At 38.1% G+C, this 21,318-nt stretch overlaps 1 protein-coding gene and 1 long non-coding RNA gene across 5 annotated transcripts in view; both read right to left on the reverse strand.

Moving 5' to 3' along the window:
• Window positions 1-12,030, reverse strand: part of CCNYL1 (cyclin Y like 1) — a 35,725-nt gene extending 23,695 nt beyond the window's left edge. For 2 of the 4 annotated variants that reach the window (XM_011369653.2, XM_023536311.1), the window contains exons 1-3: window positions 11,455-12,030; window positions 1,791-1,865; window positions 131-165 (exon numbers count right to left, since the gene is read on the reverse strand). In XM_011369653.2, coding sequence (XP_011367955.1) covers window positions 131-165; window positions 1,791-1,865; window positions 11,455-11,680 — 336 coding nt within the window. In that variant the 5' untranslated portion in view covers window positions 11,681-12,030. The remainder of the gene's footprint in view (window positions 1-130; window positions 166-1,790; window positions 1,866-11,454) is intronic. The other 2 variants (XM_011369650.2, XM_011369651.2) reach the window with 2 other exon arrangements.
• Window positions 12,031-13,960: 1,930 nt separating this feature from the next.
• On the reverse strand, window positions 13,961-20,066 carry LOC111745333. Its single transcript, XR_002782603.1, has 3 exons — window positions 19,985-20,066; window positions 18,676-18,921; window positions 13,961-16,754 (listed from the first exon to the last, which is right to left on the reverse strand). It is a non-coding gene; the product is annotated as an uncharacterized LOC111745333 (long non-coding RNA).
• Between the last annotated feature and the right edge of the window lie 1,252 nt (window positions 20,067-21,318).

Below are 21,318 nucleotides of genomic sequence, written 5' to 3' on the forward strand. Positions count from 1 at the left end.
GAGATTCAGAAAAATCTACAAAAACAGGTCCAGTCTAATGGTACTGAGTCCATTATATTTTTTAGGAATCATGGCAGACATATTTTTAATTCAAACTATTAATTTCTTAACTTTTCAACTGTTTACTTACATGGTTTAAATGGTTGCTCTTCCTCTTTTCTCGCACTGAGAATAAAAAAAATTAACTGATCAATTCTGATACAAATGCCACAGAAAAATAAAAGTAGTTACTAATTATGTGATGGATTACCAACATACAAAATGAGACAAAATTCTATTTCATTTCTAAATAATTTCCAACAAAATTTATAATTTAAATCATCTGGCAAGATAATTCCCATAAAGTAAAATGTAAAAACTTAGCTTTACTTTCTGACCTAACAAATAGTCTATATTAGGTACAAATGAAAGACTCTCCATGTACAAGAGAAAAGGACAAAGCAAATTAGGCCAGGTGAGAAACTGAGCTAATAAAGTTTCCCTGTTCCACATCTGAGCCACTACTCAGTAGTAGCTTCATATTCCACATTTACACCCAGCTTATTTGAATTATCAGGATCTAACATTTGACAGCTCTAAGACTAGATGTACCTACATTTCTGGAAGCATCCTGAACCACTTACTGGTAATCAACTAAAATGTCTTCTTAAAAAACAAAAGGCTCTTTATTCAATTGGAAAGTAACCTATCTTAAATTTAAATTTGAAAATGAGTGTGCTAACCTAACTGAACACATATACAAGCAAACACAATCACTTTGCTCTAACAAAGGCCAGAAGAGAATAAAAGCTCCAAAGAGGGTCTGGGGCTGCACTTTGCTTCCCCCACTACCTCTTTTAATGCAGGATGAGCATCATAGGCACGCATTTTTTAACGACTGAAGAGAAAGGGGTTGGGGTGGTTTTTCTTTTACTGTCTCCACTCTCTTTCTACGTGTGAACAGCCCATGGCTCTGGAAGAAACTAGGAAACACAGCAATCCTAACCAAAAATGATTGGCTTAAGACAGGAAAAGTACACACACAATGAAAACGCAGATTAGAAACTCCTGTTTTTTTATTGTGTTACATTACTTCATGGAACTCTCGCTTCTTGTATTCCTGTGGTCATAATCAACTGGAAAATTTGGTCATGTATGGCTTTTTAAGCAAATAAACTTAACATAACACTAAGGAAAATAAGCAGGTAAGCAGGGATGTTAAAATCCTACAGTTCTGATTCTTATCCTAAAACAAGCAGAACACAGGAAATTCACACTAGTTTCATATGCTGAGGTTACTTTCTGGGAAACTCCATAGGGCATGTTTGCTCTGATGTACCCTAGCACAGCACTACATTAGGTTGTAGCATAAATCTGGATGCAGATAGGATCATTTGGTTGAGCACTATGTAAAATGCGGCCAAAATCACAAATTCAACCCTCATATATAAACTTATTTTTTTGATTTGTTCAAACGAAAACCTAACTGTGACCTAAATCCTATTATTCATCCTTAAAATGTGTGCTCTTTGGAGCAAGAGGAAAAGGACACAGTAGTTTGTAGAAACAGACCACATCTAAATCATGTGGCCAGCTGACTAAGTTGACAGAGGTGGCAAAGTGTTTAACAATCTACCTGTTCTAGCTAAAACGGTGACAAAGTGTATCATCACATGTTAAAATAAGACAAGTGGATACATGAAAAAGTGAAACATTTAAACCAATGTATGGGTTCTAATAAATACTTTCTAAATACATAAAACAAAAACAGTTTTCAGTCTTTTTCTCAGAGGAAAAAAATACTGTCTTACCATCTGTTTGAGATTTGCTCAGGAAAATTGTGCTTGCCCTTGGGTGGTCAGAAGGGTTGGATTCCAAAGCTAAGTCTATATAGGAAAAAGAAAAAAAGGTGTGATAATTTAGTTGAGTAGAAAAATACATGATCTTTAAAATAATCAATTTTAATTTTAAACACTTTTAACAGTTTGGGGAAGAATTTTTAGGAATAATAACAAGCCAATTTGAGTAAAGGCAACAATATAAAAATTCTACTGGGAAAGTGCAAAATTGTAGAATTTCTCCATATGTGTGGAATAAAGCCAGGCTATGTCTTAGACTTTTTTTTTTTTAAACTTGTAACTAAATAATCTAGGAAACTTTTAGATGAATCATATATGTCCTTTCCCTCTCTTACTTATCAATTAGAAATATAGTTACCCTCCTCCATTGTGCTGGTATTACTAACACATTCCAGGAACAGTCTCAAGAAGCAAGTTATGCTGTGGCTCATTACTATCAGATACCAGCTAATATATCAAATATGTCCAAAACAAGTGAGGTGTTTTTTGTTTCTTTGTTTGTTTTTTTGGCAAATGTTCTTTAGACATTTAGGCTAATTCTAATTCCACTTAACAAATGAATTTATTTAGTTAGCTGTGGTTTATTTGGGAGCTGTTCATCATGGCAGGTTTAAAAGGACGGCATAAAAGTTCGATGTTCTAATCTATAGGAACACTTTCATGATAGTGATTTTTAACTTTTGCCTTGAATTTTCAAAGCTAAACTCTCATTTCTTCCTGCCATGACATATGATTAATTTGGGGCTTCAATAAGAATACTTTCTGGAGCTGATCATAGGGTTGTTTACAAAAAAAAATTGGCTGCAGTCTGCAGTCCACCTAGCACTAAAGCAGGATAGTCTATTTAGGCAAGAATACAAAACAGGTTTGAATTTTCATAGGACAAAGGTTGCCACCATATGGAATAATAAAGTTGTAATTAAAAAACAAACAAACAAACAAAAAACCTTATAATACTCCTCAGCAATGTCCATCTCAAACTGCTTAACCAATCTTGTAAGAAAGTGGACCAAGATCCTGATAGAGTGATGGTTAAGGCAGTATTTCCCAAACCACAAATAATGGTTCTATTTTTTTAAAGGGTGTTTGGTGGTAAAATCTAAATAGATTATACCCCTGGTTCTTAGAGAATCAAAATGCACACTGATATGTTAAAAACTAGTCAGTCTAGTAGTGAATACTGTCTAACTCAGCATTTCACAAATTTATATACCTAGAATCCTTTGTTTCCTATAAGTAATACAGTTAGAATCTTGCACAAACATACTTGGGACTTCCTGGTTTAACAGGAATCTGAACCATCCATTTTAATGGTATTGCCAGCACTGGAAATTTATATAGCTAAACCAATTGCTTTGTTCTTCAAGGAAATTCCTTCACTGAATTTCAAGTTTATTAAACTGCTTTTGGAAAAACTATTCTTTTCAACATTTTTATGTAAAAGAGTCATAAAATTATTTAAAGGTTTTTTCCCCACATATTTGAAAAATGAGACATTAGCTATTTAGAAAAATTAATTCAGTTGTGCACAAAGTGACAGGCAGAGACTTTCACAGCTGCTTCAAACCTCGGGCTCCTGAAAGGATTCAAGACTACTTCCTACTAAAAAGAAAGCAAATATAACACGTTTGAATCTGAAAAATAAGCAAAAGTAGCCATATTATGTATCAGTGGCTATGGCACGATAAAGTTTAATTAAAAGTTTTCAATGGGAGTCCAGGAAAATTAAGTACCAGTATCAAAGAAGTAGGCACACTGTCTCTCACCATCTCTCCCTCCTTTCCTTCCTCCCTCCCTCTCTATCTGCCCCAAACCAAGATGTGCTACTATGAATCTAAATACAAAAATCAAGAAGGCTGGGATAAAAAGAAAAGACAACATGCAGGGGGAAAAAAGCAAAATTAGCCTAAGTGACAAGAAAAAAGCTGGGACTCCCTGCTTACCCTACCTTCAAGGTGGCCACACGCCCAATCAATCTGCCCTGGGATGACGCAAGAACCACAAGAGAAAGGCACAGTTGTACTCAAGCACCCTTGGATAGACTGGAGCTACAGAGGCTCACTCACCTTTGCCATCCTGAAGGAAAAGCCTTTTCAAGAAAGATCAACACAGGAGAGCAGAACCGAGACAAGTTCTGAGATCATTTAATTTCTGAAAATGCCTTCAAAGAGTACCTTGAATTTTACTCTGTGAACTCTCCTTATATTAAAGACAATACTTTAAAAAAAAAATTTTAATTTTGAGATAGTTTGTTTAATTTACAACTGAAAGAGACCTAATCAACAGTATCAATGATCACACTAAAGGTGGGAATATGTAAAAGTCGCTTGCTCATTCCTGTAATAAATATGAACAGAAATTTGCAAGAGCCAAAATAATGCTTTGTTTAAAAATTACCCATAAACTCACAACCATTACTATCATTACTATTAGTTTTTTTCTTATACTTTTTTTAAAAAGAAAACTCTAATCAGTGTATAATTTATGTCCTATTTTGTAACTATCTAGTGATCTACGCTCCACTGCAGCATATGTACTGTTTCATGGATACATAATGGCCAATCAAGTATTACTCCTTTGGCCAATCTCCTATTGTTGGAGTTTAGGTACTTGCAAAGTTCTATTCTGTTAGGAAAATCTTCATGTGTATAGTGGTTTTTGATAATTTATCTCCTTAGGAAAGATCTCCAAAATAAGATAACTAGACCAAAAAGTTAGATCGTTTTCATGGCTCAAAGTATACTAAGTTGCTTTCAAAAAAAGGTGGGGGCCTATTAGTGTATAATGCTACCCATCATACTATTTTAGCTTCTACCCATCCCCCCACCCCCACCTCCAGCTTTGGATACTTGAAAAGATACTTACTGATGTGAATGAGGAACCTCAGTGTCTCTAATTTGCATTTCTCTGATTACACAGTTTGACTATTTTCCCACAGTTAACAGTGCTATTTCCACCTCTATGAGTTGCCTATCATTTGTATGTAGTTTATGTATTGTAACCACTAGGGCCCTAATGTTGTCAATTTGCATGAGGCTTTCATAATGTTCTGTTTATAGCCCACAACGATTTTCTATATAACTTGCACTTTTTGCTATGTACTGCATCATTATTTTATAGAATGGATATTTAAGCCATCAGACAGCAAATTCACGCATACACTTAGTATTTCTGCTATGTCCTTTAACTGTTTTCCCAAGAGCCTAAAGAGACAATGATAAATCGTACTACACTATTTTCATTATCACAAAAGACTGCGAACTATTAAACAAAGCATTACCACCCCTCTAACACGCACACATGCATGCATGCACAAAGTGATTTAGAGAGATGTCAGGAAATTACTGTTCATCTTATAAGTGAATCCTTCCAAAAAATATTTCTTTAGAAACCTCCGAGAATGTTATTTTTTTAAAATTTAGGAGAAATATTCTTGAGCTCATGATTAGAGGTTATGATTAATATTGCATGTTAAGTCTCATCACTTTTGTACTATCAATTTAAATTACAACTTAACTTGACAGCATGATAGGTTGATGTAGGAAAAGTATGACTTAAAAAAATTAAACTCTAGGAGTCTTAATGCAAATATTCCTAAGAAGAAATCTGTAAAACACTGCTGATATTGAATACTTTTCTCGAATTTAAGATTCTATCAGTTCAAAGATCCATCTCAATTGCACAGATATAAAAAAAAAAAAATCTGAAAATATAAGCAATTTAGAACAAACGAAATGCAGTACTAAAGGCTAAAAGTGTTAAAATGCCATTGTTAACTCTCAATAAATGATTCTTCCTCGTCAAAATGTGAAGGGGAGAGGGTGGTGACCAAGAAGTTATCTAACAGAACCAGCCTACTTCAGAAAGACATTGATTTCAACATATTAATTTCAATATATTCCAATTAAATAGAAATATCAGCAGTTTCTGGGCCAACTGCTGGGCACCTGTTTATTAAGGCTTCCTGCATTTACTAAAACTAATACATTGTATTAGTTTTATGGCCCAAAATACAAACATTTAAGAGTTCACACTTTTCCATACCTCGCCCTGCACCGCCCCCCCCACCAAGGTCAGGTAATTCCTACCTGATGGTCTTGAGCTGGCCTGTCTCACCAGAGGGCACGCTCCTGTGTCCACCCCACTCCCCACCTTCGCAACCCCGCACTGCTCACATGAGCCTCGCATCCGCTTTTCTAGCCTCTGACAATCCTAACCCTGGCTTCCAATCCACTTCAACAGCTGCCTCCTCCTTGGTTCTCAGTTTTGCCTTATTTTAATCCTCAATCCGTGTTTTAATGACTATGACTAAGATGTGACATGTCATACAGTGAAGTATACCTTTTATATATTTCTAAAAAGTACTTTGCTCAGTTTCTTGGACTTTTAAGAACATCTTTTGGGTTGCTATTTACCTTAATTTCATTTCACATTATGCAGCATTACTGTTTTAACCCTAAAGCTTATCTTAATATACTAAAAAAAGGGAGTGAGAAAAAACATAGTAATCCAAAAGTTGCTATTACATAATGGGTAATTCTATAAATTCTGTTTCTATGTAAAACAGACATATTCCTATGCTACCTAACTCAAAACATTGAGGATCAAATGAAATACAAGAGTAGTGTATATTCTATAAAGCACAATAAATGACAAAACAGCTTTCACAAATTAACTCAAAAACAAAAAGTGACATTAAGCATTTCATTGGAAAGTGTATGAAATGTCCACTCATTACCCACAATCAAAAATATCATCTTAAGCAAGTATGTGCTTTGGCAACCCACTAAAAGGAAAGGGATAATAGTCTAAAAATTAGCAAGAATTTCTCCCATTTTTTTTAAAAAGAAAAAACATATTTCCCCTGCTTCTGTCATGTAGAATACTATATGTCCTCTCCTTGCTTTTTTCATGTAACTTATCCTGGAGATCACTTCATAGCAGTAAAGAGGACTCTTATTTTTTTACTGCTCTATAATTCTCCATTGTGTAGATGTACCAGTTTATTTTATGTCCTTCACTGGACATGAGTTATTTCCAATATTTTTTTTTAAATAATGCAACAAAAACTTTGTGAATATGTGGTTTCATACTTGTGGGGTATGTCTTCAGGATAAATTCCTCAAAGGATTTGATTAATGCATTTGCATTGTTGTGAGATTATGCCAACGTCCCCTTCATGAGGTTGATCCATTTTGCATTTCCATCAGCAATATATAAAGGTAACTGTTTCTTCACAGCCTTACCAAAGAATGCACTGTCAAGGTTATGGATTTTTCTCCCAAATGAAGACATACTACAGTGTAGTTTAATTTTGCATTTCACTTATACGTGAAGACATATTTAATCTATATTTTTTCTGTGACTACTTATAGATTCACTTAATTTCATATCTTGTTCATTCATATCTTGTTCCTACTTATAGATTCATTTAATTTCTTTAAGTCAGCCTATTTTAGACCTTTGTTTTTATTGAAGCCACTACTGGCTCTCATCTGAACTACTGCCTTCTACCCGCCTTCTACCCGCCTTCTACCCGGTTTCCCTACTTCTATCCTTGCCTGCATTACAATCTATTCTCACACAGTAGCTTCTCTTTTTTTCTTTCTTTCAAGAATTAACATCATTTCCTTGCATATAATCCTACAATGGTTTCCTATTATGACTAAAGTATAATTCCTACTTTTTGTCAAAGCCCACTAGGCATACAAGGTCTTAATTCACCATATTTCTCCTGGCATCCCTTTCACTCTGCTGCAGCCATCCCTATGTCTGTCTTTTGCCTGCACTCAGTGAACTCTGTATGGAAGCCTCTTCCACATCCTCACATGGCTCCCTCTCATTTTTAAGACTGCTCAGTGTCACTTAAAGAGAGCCATGTCTTTAACCGCCCAGGTAAAACTGTCCTCCTCCTCAGTCCATTACCCTCTTTTACTTTCTTCCTAGCCCATCATTACCTGGCTTTCTAGACTGTTCATGTGTAGTCTGCCCCAGGCTTCTCTAGAATGTAAGGACCTGTGTTAGGGAAGGGGCTTTGTCTTGTATACCACTGTCCTGCATCTGGAATGGTGCTCAGTAAACATGTTTCAGTGTACCCCAAACCAGTTAAGTTTCTCCTAATTCCCCATATCTTCTAAGATTTCATCTAATGCTGTCATCTGATTTGTCGCCTAAGACAACATTACCTTCTGATCACTTAGAGTACTGAGTTATTCAGAATTAAGGACACAAGACAGGCTACCAAGAACCACAAAAACCTTAAAGAGCTCTAATGTTCAATGAAAAACCAATGGTAACTTTAATTTGGGATAAGAACATTTAATGTTAAAATACCTTAACTACAAAATAACATTCTAATCGTTATAAGAAAGTATATCATCTGATCTACAGGGAGGTACAATGCATCCGTTTTTATTTGTGTCCCCAGAATAAAGCATTATAATGGGATTGTGTATGGTTTCACTTTAAAAGATACCCAATCATAAAGAGTGGGTGAATGAATGATATTCTATTTGATGGTATGTTAAACAGTTATTAAAAGGCATGCAGTAGAGCTCCATGTAATTGCATGCAAATACATCCTGGAGCACTCTCTAGGTGTCAAGCACAGTTTGAGGAGCTTTGTCATTACTTTATTACAAAGATGCACATAAAGAATGACATCATTTTTGTAAAATAAATTATTATGTTTATATGCCTACAAAAGGTTAAGAAAGAATCAACATCAAAATATTAATAAAAGTTCTGGATATTCTGAGCATAAGTAGTAAATGACTTTCTGTATTTTCTAAATCTTTTACATGAAATGCTTATTGATATCGTCACCAAAAAAAAAGCAAAAAAAAAAAGGGGGTAAAATAGCTACTGGAAAGAGGATAGATCAATTGCTCAGATATTGGGTTTTCCTCCAATAATGCCAATTCTTTCACTACTCACTCCTCAGGGGGAGGGGAGGAAGGGGTCAATTGAAAGAGCACCTTTAGCCAGCAAATCAGCAAAGCTCATTAAGGTCAGAACATAAAAGGCTGTATGAAAAGTTGAAGAGTAATAATAAAATTGGATAACAGGACTTTAGTGTCATTTTTTCTTACTGATACTACCATCAGTTATATCAGATATACTGTTAGATAAATAAAGATAGGCGAGGTAGTAAAAAAACCATTTTAAGTCTATCTGAAATCTATACGGATTCTTAGGAATATCTCTTTGAAATGGCTTGAAGAAATCAATGTTCTGTTTCAGGAGAACAAGGCAGAGACCATTCATGTATGATTTTGTGTAAATAACCAAATAATTCAATTCTCCACTGTAGAAAAGCCAAAATGTTTTACATGTAAGTAGGTCTTTCTTAGTTTCCAGGGAAACTAATATAAAATTGTCTGAAATAAAGACATTAAAAGCAAACTTTCAATGTGCCTGTACTTTATATTTGGTGTTCTGACCTTGTTTCTATGGAAACGTAATCATAGGCAAACACTGAAATTGAAGTTTCTCATATCACTTTATTGAATGCCAAAAACATTTAAAGATAAATTGAAATGAAATTTTAACTATCATGTTAAACATAAAATGGTAAATCCTGTACTCGTGAACTCTGTTTTTATCAACTTTTCTGACTTAACACTCCTCATCATAGTCCTATGCTTAACCACTGTTACCTGACCTGCCCTCTTACCAACTCTGTCCAGGGCATTCTCGCCTTCCATCAGAGGTCACCAGAACAAACTCTTTAAAATATATCAACTTGTTTACCTGGTAAATGTATCCTCTTTTATGACTTTTACTTTTATCCAACATGATAAATCTATAAACATAGGATGGAGAGATAAATGCTGCTTCTGAGTTGTGTTCAATAACTTTGAACAGAAATGTTCAAGACTTAAGATAGGCCTACTTTATGGGTAAATTATAAAATACAAGATGCATTGTTAAGAGCTTTTTAGTACTCCGGAAACTGAATTTCGCATATACATCACCTCCATATCAGCCTCTTCAGTTCAGTAGCTGTGTTACAGTCATTTCAGATTTCCGGAAAACTAAATACAGGCTTTAATGGTAGTTAAAAGGGCCAAACTGAGAGATATTGAAAATGTGTTGTAAATCTTAAAAGAACTATATAAAGGTCCAATTTGGTCTCTCATCCAACACTACCCATCTACCAACTAGTTTGTAAAATCACTGAGGCTTACCTTAAGCACCAAGTAGAGCAGAAATTTTCATAAATATTTACTTGCTTTGTGTTTAAAGGTACAATTAATTCACATAATTTGTTCATTTTCACAATATTTGAATATTCTGAAAAGGGAGTACTTCTCAGCTACAAAGCTACGTCCATCATCTGGGTGAATTTACAGGCTTAATTATTCTAACTTTTAAAGAAATTAAGAGCTCAAGTAAAGTTTAAATAGAATAAGAGCTATAAGACATTTCCTCTATAAAATAATGAAATATCTGGTACTTAAATCCAATGGACCAACGGGGCCTCATCATCTTTACTGTAGAACGTTTTCTACTTCAAAGGAAACAGTCCTCAGCCACGCTGATGCCGAGAATTATTTTAAGTCAAACATTTCCTCTCTCTCTTCTCCCTCTCCCCGCCCACCCCAGTGGTTTGATCTTAAGAACTTTTACCTCAACGTTCTTAAAGAAGAACAGGATTCCATTGGCAAGAGGGGGAGGAAGGAGAGGGAGCCATGGAGACAAACATTCTTGTGCAGGATCTTAACTCCCCAAACCTTTATATTACAAATTAAAATCTAAACGTATGGGGTTTTTTTTTCCTGTTTTGAAACTTTTGACCAACAGTCTTATTATGATCCCCCCCACCTCTCCTTTAGAATAGGCAACGTACAGTCACTGAAGTTAAGACTGAAGACATATTTGTGTCAAAATGGGAATTTTTAAGTGATCGGAACTCCGTGGGTTTCCTTTAGGTAAAAACTACCCTTTGCAGCGCTGGCAGTAACATTTCACATCGTTCTAGTTATTTTACGTTCCCTCTCCCACCATTTTCTTTTCGTGTTCAAATTATAGTTGGAAGGAATAAAGCAGCTTCTATACAGGCAACTGAAAACAGCTTACTTAAAACCACCAAATAGACTCTCCTATGTCAATTTCTGTTTTGAATTTAAATAACCCTGAAACGTTTGCGTCTGAATTATCCCGAGTATCAACTACCTTAACGGATAGGAACAAGGAAGGTCACTTACAGAGATAAGGACAGAGAGATGGGATGGATACTCCGAAGTCGGGGTATTAAAGTTTCCATTGAGAAAAGAGAGAGAATGTACCCAAAAGTCTGTATAAAGTCCCACAAAACGTTAAATAGAGCCATAAACAGGAAAGGCCGAGGACTGGGGTCTCTGGCTGGGCTGGGAAATGAAAAAAATCTGGGCGTTCGTGTAGTGAAGAGGGACAGAAACTGGCCGGACGCGATGGGGAAAGAATAAGGGGTGGGGACGCCAGGCAGCGCCAGCCTACGTCCCCGGTGCCCAGCCCTGGAAAAGCCGGCTCCGGGCAGGAAGGAGCCCGAGGCGGCGCCTCCCTCCCAGGGGACCCTGGGGGCTGCAGCGGCCAGGTACAGCCGAGAGGCGGACGGCGCTCGCCGCCTCCTTACCTTCGGGCATCTCCCGGTCGCTGATGTGCTGCAGGTGGTGGCCCTCGCCGGCTCCGAAATCCAAATCGGCGGGCTCCGGGGCAGCAGGCGCCGGCGCTACTGCCACAGCGTCCCCGGCCGCTGCCTCATAGACCTCAGACTCGTAGTCCGGCTCCGCCGACCCCGAGCGTCGGCCCAGCTTGGGGCTGGCATTGGGGGACACGCAACAGGTCAGCGTGTTCCCCATGGAGTGCTTCCACTCTTGGCCGCCGTCGCCGCCTCCGCTCGCCCACCGACTCTGCCGCGCTCAGCAGTCCCCCCCTCCCCCAACAATGGCGCGGCCAACACGGGCAGCCCGGGGCTATGCCGGGGCTACGCCGCGCAAGCAAGCGCGGCCTCGCCCGCTGGTCGTCTGTCCGCCGGGCCGCCGGGCCCTGGGCAGGGCTCCGGGCCCGGCCGCACCCCCACCGCTGAGCCGCTACCGCCTCCCCCGAGCTGACTAGTCTGTGAGGGCGGCGACCCAGCCGGCTTATTTAAAAGGGGTGGGGACCTAACAAGCGCTGAGAACTGCAGCCACTGCGGGGAGAGAGCGCAGCCGGAGCTCCTCCTCCTTCCGCAGCCGCCTCTGGACTGAGGGCCGTTCTCCTGGATGGCGCCTGCCAACCGGAACTCGTTGTGCCGTCACCTGGTTACGAGGGACCAATCACGCCCAGAGTTCCCTCCACGCGCCCGCCTCACAGAGTAGGCACGTGACTCACAATGCCCCACCCCCGCCCCGCCCTGCAGCCGCCCCGCCCCCCGCGCGGCGCGCCCCACACTCTGGTTTCCATTCATCCGGCGCAGCCCGGAGCTTTGCCGTCCTACCGTTAGCCCCGTGGGCGCTTGTTAATGCAATATCGAATGTCACTGTTAGTAAAGAGCCAGTTCTATTAGCAGCTCGGTTTCACTGAGTCTGACAGCTGACTCATTTGATGTATTTGCTCACTGAACTTAGTTACACTCGAATTGTTGATCGTTTTTGTAATGCTCCTCTCCTGCCTTCCAAAAAGTGCTAGTTTTCGCCTGCAACTCGACCATAGCGACCCCCAGTCCCCGGTCCTACTCTCAATAAAGAGCTGTGATTGTGAGTCTTGAATGAGACTGGAGGACACGTCACCCCTCCATTTCCTCATCGGTAAAATAGGGACGGAATGTGTCCCAACCTGAAAACGCAGAGATTCACCAAATCACTTTTCTCGCCTCTGTTTCTCCCTTCCACGGCAGGAGTTTCCAGCTTTTCCTTTTTTCCCCAACAGCAATGTATAAAGCACGATTTTCTCATAAAACTGAGAATCACAAAGTGGAGTACCACGATTCTGATTCGAAGGCGACGATAATGATAGTTCACATTTGGCAAACACCTACTATGCGACCGATCCCCTTCCAAACGAGGTATTCATTTAACCGTCCAAAATAATCTTCATTTTCCATTCTGTACAGAAGAAACTGAGACACAGATGTTAAGTAACGCTTCCAAGGTCACATGATTGCTCAGGGGTGGGGCCAGGATTTGATCCCAGACAGTGTGGATCTCTTTATAGTGCACTTTATCGTGATTATCAGAAAACAGAGATAGAAGTACAATTTGGGTGGTAGTGACGTTGTATCAGGAATTTTAAAAAGGAAGAACAATTTTTTGTTGTGGATTTTAATATATTTTTCCTTTATTCAACATTCTCTCCTAGCCAGGCACTGTCTGTGTGAAACACTCCTACCTTCAATGAGCTCGAGTAGATGAGAAAACAAAGGCTTAAAGGATCCAATTGTCTGAAGTCACACTGCTGGAAAATGCTTAAACCTGGATATCTGATCTCAAAGTAGATACTGGGGTAAAGAATTTGAATTTTATCCTGGAAACATAAACCAATTAAATGATGTGAAGTTGAGGAGTCACTAATTAGATAGTTTGAAGTAGGGTCACTCTGGACAATAAGGCAGACTGAAGGAAGCAACAAAACCAATTAAGACACTTTATATTCATCTAGGGGAGAAAAGAGTGTTCAAACTAAAGGCAGTGACCGAATGGAAGGAAAGGATTTGAGATCATTTGGGAGACTGAATAGAAGTACTTGGTGACTAAGTATGGAAGGAGAAGTAAAGAGAAAAGGCAAAAATGACTGCTAGGGTTCTGGCTTGGGAAAGTGGTTAGATAGCAGGACTTCCTCCCACACAGAGAATGCAGGAAGAGGAATAGGTTTACCAAGGAAGATAATTTTTGGCTCTGTTAAGTGGAACATCTAAATGGAGCTCTCTCATTGAAAGTTGGATAGAAGCCTCATTTGGTTAAGTCTGTTTTATGAGATCCCAACCTATGTCTTCAAACACAGCATACACATCAAATCAAACCAAAAAAAAAATAATAATTGGGGAAAATTCCTAAAACTGACATGCTAAGAACATCACATTTTGTGTGTGTGTGTGATTACTTTCATGGAGCATATTGGAATCTATGGTTCTAGTAAATGAGGCATCCAATGTAAAATAAAACTGTTAAAAACATTTAAATTGTATTGTCATTAGAGCATACATACAGAAGTAATTGAAGCCGTGGGTATAGAAGTAACTCCTTTGAGAAGATATGTATAATAAGAAAAGAAAAAAGAAAAAAAAAGACTTAGAGAATAGGAAGATTTAAGTGGCATTGAAACGAAGCCTGCAAAGATGATCAGTGGAAGTCAAGAAACTTGAGCATTATCAGGAATGGCTGATCAGGTGAGCTCCATGAGGGTGGGGATCACACCTGCCTTTCACTTCTGTTAGAGCAGCCCCTTCTCCAATGCCTGGCGAGTAGGCACTCCACATGTAATTCTGAGAGAGAGTCAGTATTGCCAGGAAAGCAAGAAAGCTACAAATGCCATTGATGTGGCAACTGGATGAGTGGACTGGAGATATGTGCTGAAAAAAATGAGTATATTTATATGTTAAAGTGTAAGAGCCAATTAAGAAAAAACAAAAAATGAAGTTAGAGAAGGGACAATCAACCGAGCAAGGTCCTTAAGAAGGCAGAGTGGATGCACTACAGAACAGGGATAGATTAGCTGTGGGCTGATAGAAAAGCAAGGAGGAAGAAAGGACCTGTGTGGCCAGAGGGACATTTCTAGTAGAGGAGAGATGTAGGAAGAGCTCATCTGATCACTTCTATTTTCCTCTATTTTCATAGACTTCTATTTGGAAAGCTACTCTGGGAAAGAGAGGATAATGTATAGAGAAGTCTACACTTCAAAAAAGCTCAATATGCCTAACAAAAATCAAATAATATATTCTCTCAAAGGTGGGTAAATTGAAAAGAAATTTGAGCAAAAACCAAGGAGCACTAGTCTAAATAGGTATGTCACAAAAGTAGGAGATTAGGCTAATTGTTTCCACCAATTAGTGAAAAGAAATAGCAACAACTTTGGGGGAAGAGTAAAAAAAAAAAATTATGAAGAAATGACATGTAATTGCAAAAAGTGTGAACATTCATGAACACTTTAATCACATAAGATACTAAAAGAATAGAAAAGGACCAGAGAGAGTGTTCTTTATTAAAAGGATAGCAGAAGGAAAAAGTCACTGCAAAAGTCAGGGAAGCAGGGATGATTAATATTTAATTTAATAGTTTAAAAGAAATAAGTAAGGTTTGGTGACAAAAATGGGTAATATATTGAAATGTAGAAAACTACAATGGAATGGGAAAAGATTCTATGAAGTTCGGTTTAGTAAACAACATCTAGTTAAATCCTTAGGACCTAGTAGCATTCCATGATAACAATAATATTGTGTGAAGTCCTGGGAATGTCATTAGATACCATTTTGGATGATTCTTGTAGACTTGAACAACGCCTAAGATTAAGTTACAAAATAGTGTCTGCATTTAACAACAGATGCACACAAATAGGTATGCATGACCTTGAAAATTAAAGAATTTTAAATTTGCTAAGCAGTAAAATATTGAGAAGCATCGTTAGGAAAATAGATCTGAGACTATTTTGTTTGAAGAGAACATTAGAGAGCATTAGGAAAAAACTCTACCCTCTCTAACAGTGGCAAGTCTGGGAGAGCAAAGGGAAGTTAATAGGAGTAGTATGATTTGAATTAAGCAAGAGTTTAATTCTGTAATAGAAACTGAGACTTTGCATTTGTCTACTGATGGCCGAAAATCCCCTAGCAGGACTTTATGATCAGTGTTTCACCTGGATCTGAAGTAAAGTCATTCATTCATTCATTCATTCATTCATCCATCTGTTTTATTCACTCAATATCCATTTGGTACATGAGCCCTTACCACATGCCACATACTTTTAGGTGTTAGGGATGTTGCTTTGACCAAGATAAACAAGGTGCCTATTCTAATGAAATTTACCTTCTAATAGAGAAGTCAACAGACAGTGTTACTTATCATTCTTCACACTCATGGCCCAGGATGGCTATTGATCTCCAGCCATCATATCTTCATTCCAGACAGTAAGGTGGAAGAAGAAAAGGGAGATTTTTCAGAAGATCCACATAGCACAGTGCTTACATATTATTGGCTTAAAGCTTAGTCACATGATTATACGTAGCTGCAAGAGAAGCTCAAAAAAATGTAATTGTAAAGCTGAGTAACTAATGCAGAAGAGAGAACTGAATATTGGAAGGTAACTAGCACACTATGCACAATTTGTAAAGAAAGATTAGGGAAGTTTCAACTTCGAGAATAACTGTAATAAAATTTCATAGCCCTTTGCAAGCATATATAAAAAACTTATACAAGCAGTTCTGTAATGATCTTTTCTTAAGCTAAGAGGACAGAAAAAATAGAGTGAGGCTTAAGCTATAGAATGAAACTAGGTTAGACATAAGAAAGACTTAATGGCAGTCAAGCGATCAGGATTATATATTACATATGTATTGTGACTAACAGATTTACATCTTGAATATTATAATTAGTAGTTCTTACAGAATAGATGTGCAAGAAATACATACATTTTTTTTCTGGGTAGAGTCTATCACTATCATCATTTTCTCAAAGGCATATGTGAACAAAAATGCTAAGAATTACTATAACTAATTTGATGTGGAACATCTTATCTCATTTCCAGCATCAGAAAATTATAATCAGGATTTTTTAGCAAGTGGAACATTCGATAGTGCTGGCACTCATATTCTAGTAAACAGTCCAGTGCCTCTTCCACCTGTCTCTTTCCATGTTTTCTGAACTATTCTCTCTATTCTCTCACCTTCTCTCTTCTCACGGCATGTAGATTTCTTTCCGCCAGGTGAGTCAGTTGAGATGAGAATGTTAATTTATTTGATATAATGCTCTGAAAAAAATAAAAAAGGTATTAGTTTGCCATACTCTAAGGGCAGTTAATGAACTCCTCATTGGACAAGTCAGCTCTGGCCTCAAATATCCACTGTGATTACCATTCCAAATCTCAGGGCCTTTTTTTTGACACAATTTCTAAGAAGGACCTGAAGTTTTGAGACTAGGAGTTTCCTTTTGCCTTCCTGGGCCCTTTCCTCTTCTCTGCCATTTAATGATTTATTTGCTTCCAGTTCCATTTGTCTAAGCGCTATAGGAAATCAAAATCTTTCTCAGCCCCACTGCCTGTGCTTCCTCGGGTCACCGCCACATGGGAGATAGAAGATCCTTTTTCTTCTGGAAGTGACCAGTTCAGAGATTCCCGATTCTCTAAAGCAGATGACAGCTCTACTCCCAACTCCAAAGACTATGAAAGCAGATGGTCTGCACTTAACTAGTTTTATAAGAGAACTACCCTCTACACTTACCCAAGAAATAAACTCACTGCCAAATCCACTTTGGCACAAGGCAGAGTAGAAATAAACACAGTAAACACTTTCAATAGTTTTTTTTTTATCCCAGTCATGCCCATGCTCCTTTCCCCCACAACTTGTATGTTATCTTGGTACTTTTAAGATGCGTCAGCTTTTAAAATGGAATCCATTGCCAAGTTGCCTTACTGAAGTTAGAATCATTTTTCTTGCAATGATTTAACATGTTCCCCTCAGTTTCTTCCAGGAGCCTGTTTGACAGCAGCCTCCTCAGATTAAGCTGGTGTTAGAAATGCTGTAGGAGTTTCATTGAACTTGACAGTAGGGAAAAGATTGAAGAAGTCTTTTTAACCAAGTTCGTCCCCTAGAAACAAAGCTCCTAGATTTTAGGACACATCTTTTCCTACTGATGGCTTGATTCCCCTGTCGTGGAGACAAATCTGTTTTTATTCCGATAGCATGGCACTCATCCCGAAGTACCTCTAAAATTTTTCTATCAGAAAGATTTAGGACAGCAAACTGGGAGTGTGTAGGGCCTAGGAAACCTGTCTTAAGAGTCGCATTTGAATAGAAAACACACTTTTAAAAACAAACCAACAATTTGATTTGCATTTGTTTGCGGAGGAGTTGCCTAAGGCCTTGGCCTGTCGGCTGAGCAAGCCAGGTTTCTGTAGGGTACTCTGATGAGCCTAGGGTTAGTCATGCTGCACAACTCATGAGCTGTTTCTTCTCAGTTGTACTTTCCACACAGATAAAATAGAATACTCCTCTAAAACAAACAAACAAACAAACAAACAGTCTGTTTATGCAATCAATGCTTTGCCCTAGAGAGGTTAAGAAAAAAATTGCAGCCATGAGCCCTACCTTGGTCATCTGGTAAACCTCTACTCATTCTTTGAGGCTTTTCCCAAGCGGAGCTTTCTCTGCAGTGCCTCCTTCAAAGCTGAGAGATTCTGCATCTTCAGTGCAACAGTTCCTTATGCAAACCCTCAGAGCAGCCTTGTATCACATTATATAGTAACTGTTTGCTTATTTGACACCTCTTTTAAACTAGGCACTCCCTGAGAGCAGAGCTATTTCTTTTTTTTTTTTTTTTTTGTATCCCCGGCACTAAGAGTATAATGTCTAGCTTGCAGCTGTCTCAATACACTTTTATTGAATGAATGGAGAAATGAATTAAAAAGTTGAACAGAGAGTACCAAAAATCACAATTGAGAACTGTTGTAACTATTTCTTATTTTTCAGTATTAGCTATTCTCTTTCGTGCCTCTGCTTCTGGTTTCCGTGCCCCTATAGCATTTTAAAAAACATTAGCCATTTTATAACGCTCACAGTTTTGGGGTCAGGAAAGCAGGCATGGCACAGCGGGGACTGCTCATCCCTGCTCCAGTATGGTTGGGGCCTCAGCTGGAGTGGATCTAGCAACTGCACATGGCCCAGACGGGTTACCTGGGGCCATACGTCTGGAGTGTCAGTTTGGGCTGTCCGCTGGTTTCCTTGATTCTTCTCCAGGTCATGTCTCCTGAGTCCATGGTGGCTCCTTCACTCACATGTCAGATGCCTGGCCTGCGAAGGCTGTAACATGTGGAAGTGGCTAGACTTCCTGCACAGCATGGTGGTCTCAGAGGAGTCAGACTGCTTATTGGACACATATATAATCACAATGTGTTTCACTTCTCTGGTAAACACGTGAATCTAAAAATATGACAAAGGAAATTAAAATTGAAAAACCCTCAAAGCCAGTGTCTTCACTAAAGTTCGTTCAGACCATCAATTCATAATGGATTATGCTAAACTTCTTGTAACCAAATCTAAGTCTAATGCACTACCTGGCATCCAAATTATTCCTTTGGTCTCTGAGTTTTTGAAGCTAGAAAGAATGCTTTTAGAAACAAATTTGCCATGGGTTAAGTTTATTTTGTGATGTCCAACTTAAACGTTTGAAAATAACATATACCTTAAATCGAACTGAGAAAGTATGAAAGGAAATGTCCTAAAATCTACATGCTAAGGACATCACTTTTCTAGTGATTATTTTAATAGAGCAACTTAGAATCTATGGTTTTAGCAAATGAGGTGTCCTACGTAAAGTGAAGCCATTGTATGAAAAAAGTTTTAAATGTTAAAACTGTTTAAATGTTATTGTGACTACTTTTAACCAGCAAGTTCCACGTAAATGTGCACCATGAAATGCTTTACATGCATAAACTAATACCCATAAAAATCCCATGATCTAGTAATATGAAAGCCCCTCGGGGAAACTCTCCACATAGAACTCAGCTGATCTCGTTACATAAGGATTTTCCCTTCTGGGAAGTAGATGGAATAAAGTCATTGTTTGTGACTGCCTGTTTTTGAAGCAAGGTAAGCCAAGGTCTATGTGCCCTTCCCCAGAAGTATCAGGGGAAGAGCCTGTAACATCTGCAAACTCTGAGTTGTGTTCTTTTGGGTAGAAATCATGCTTTGCTGGCATTTCATGTTTCTATAAAAGAATAGGGAGAAACTTGCCCCTCAGAGTCTTCAGTGAGGTAAGAAGGCTGTGATTAAGTAACAATTGCGATTAGGTGTCTGTAGAGGAGAAAGAAATGAATAGGGTCAGAACAATACACACTCCCTAGTGGTATCCCTCCAGGGCCTTGACTAAAGGCCAAATAATCACAGAGTGAGCCATGTCAGTTCTGAGGCTCTGAATAATGTGGATAATTAATAATAATTAAGTAGTAATTAATAATGACTTGAATAATTGAAAGTTCTTTACCTTCAGGCTGTGGGCTGGGAGCAGCACCCTGCTGAGTCATGCTGGAGCCTGAGGCATAGAAGAAATCAGTAATACTTACCCTCTCACGGACATGGACAATGGACTAGTGGTTACCAGAGGGGAGGGAGAAAAAAATAAAAAAATAAAATGTTAAAAAAAAAAGTAATACTTACCCAGTCTTCATTAAAATTGTTGATATTTTCTTCATTATAGGTTTTTACATAATTTTTATTTAAAAAATATTTTATTAAAATATTATTGATCTTGATTACTGAGTTTTTTGGTTCCCCCTTAAATTTGTCATCTTTGGTAGGTGCCAGATTGGTCACCTTATTACATTAACTCACTTTTTCCCAGGCAAGGCCTTGTGCCCAGAAGCAATGGGAGGAGTATCTGGATATTTCCTGTTATCACTCCATTCCACAAATGAGAAACTGAGACTCCGTGCATGTGACAGATATTCCTGAGATGACAAATCTGGAAAGTGGCAAGCGAGAACTTGGATCCAGACTCACTGAGTGGACTCCAATAGGTTGTGCTCTCAGCCACTGGGCTCTGATAAATTGCCCACTTGCTGTGTTTCCCACTATTCCCCAATGAAAAAGATAAATCATGTATTTTTTCTTACTTAATGGCCGGTTAAAAGTTATGACAGAATATCTTCTAATTACTTTTTATAACTTCGTCTTTTTCCTCTTACGGAAGTGATATGTACTCATTGAAATTAAAAAATACACATAAACGAGATAAATCAAAATAAATCAAAATGACATCCCAAGAACCACTCACTATTAGCATTTTGTTGCATATATCTCCAAGATTTATTTTAATAAAATTAAATTATATGTATATGATTTAAAAATGAAACTATGCTACACACGTAGTTTTTTTCAACGTGCTTTCTTAATAATATACCTTGAACATCTTTCTCTATCATTGCTATTTTGCATAGTAATTTGTAATGGCTTCATAATATATATTCATCTGTTTGTGAATATTTATTGAGGGACTGCTATTCTCCAGGTGGTGAGCTAGGTACTGCAGATATATCAGTTAACAAAACAAAGGATTTGGCCCTCTAGGGTTGACATTTAAGTAAAGAGAGACTTTCAAAAAATAAATGAATAAATGTGTGTCAGTTAATAGGGACACTATTTTAGATGTGTCAGGGAGTCTTTGCTGACAAGAGGCTGTTATAGGCTGAACTGTGCACCCCTCCCCCGCCACAGATTCATATGTTGAAGTCCTGAACCACAATACCTCAAAATGTGACTGTATTTAGAGGAAAGGGTCTTTACAGTAGTAATAAGAAGCTAAAATGAGATATTAGGGTG

This window comes from Pteropus vampyrus, unplaced genomic scaffold (genome assembly GCF_000151845.1).
Source record: "Pteropus vampyrus isolate Shadow unplaced genomic scaffold, Pvam_2.0 Scaffold152, whole genome shotgun sequence".
NCBI classification, from domain to species: Eukaryota; Metazoa; Chordata; class Mammalia; order Chiroptera; family Pteropodidae; genus Pteropus; species Pteropus vampyrus.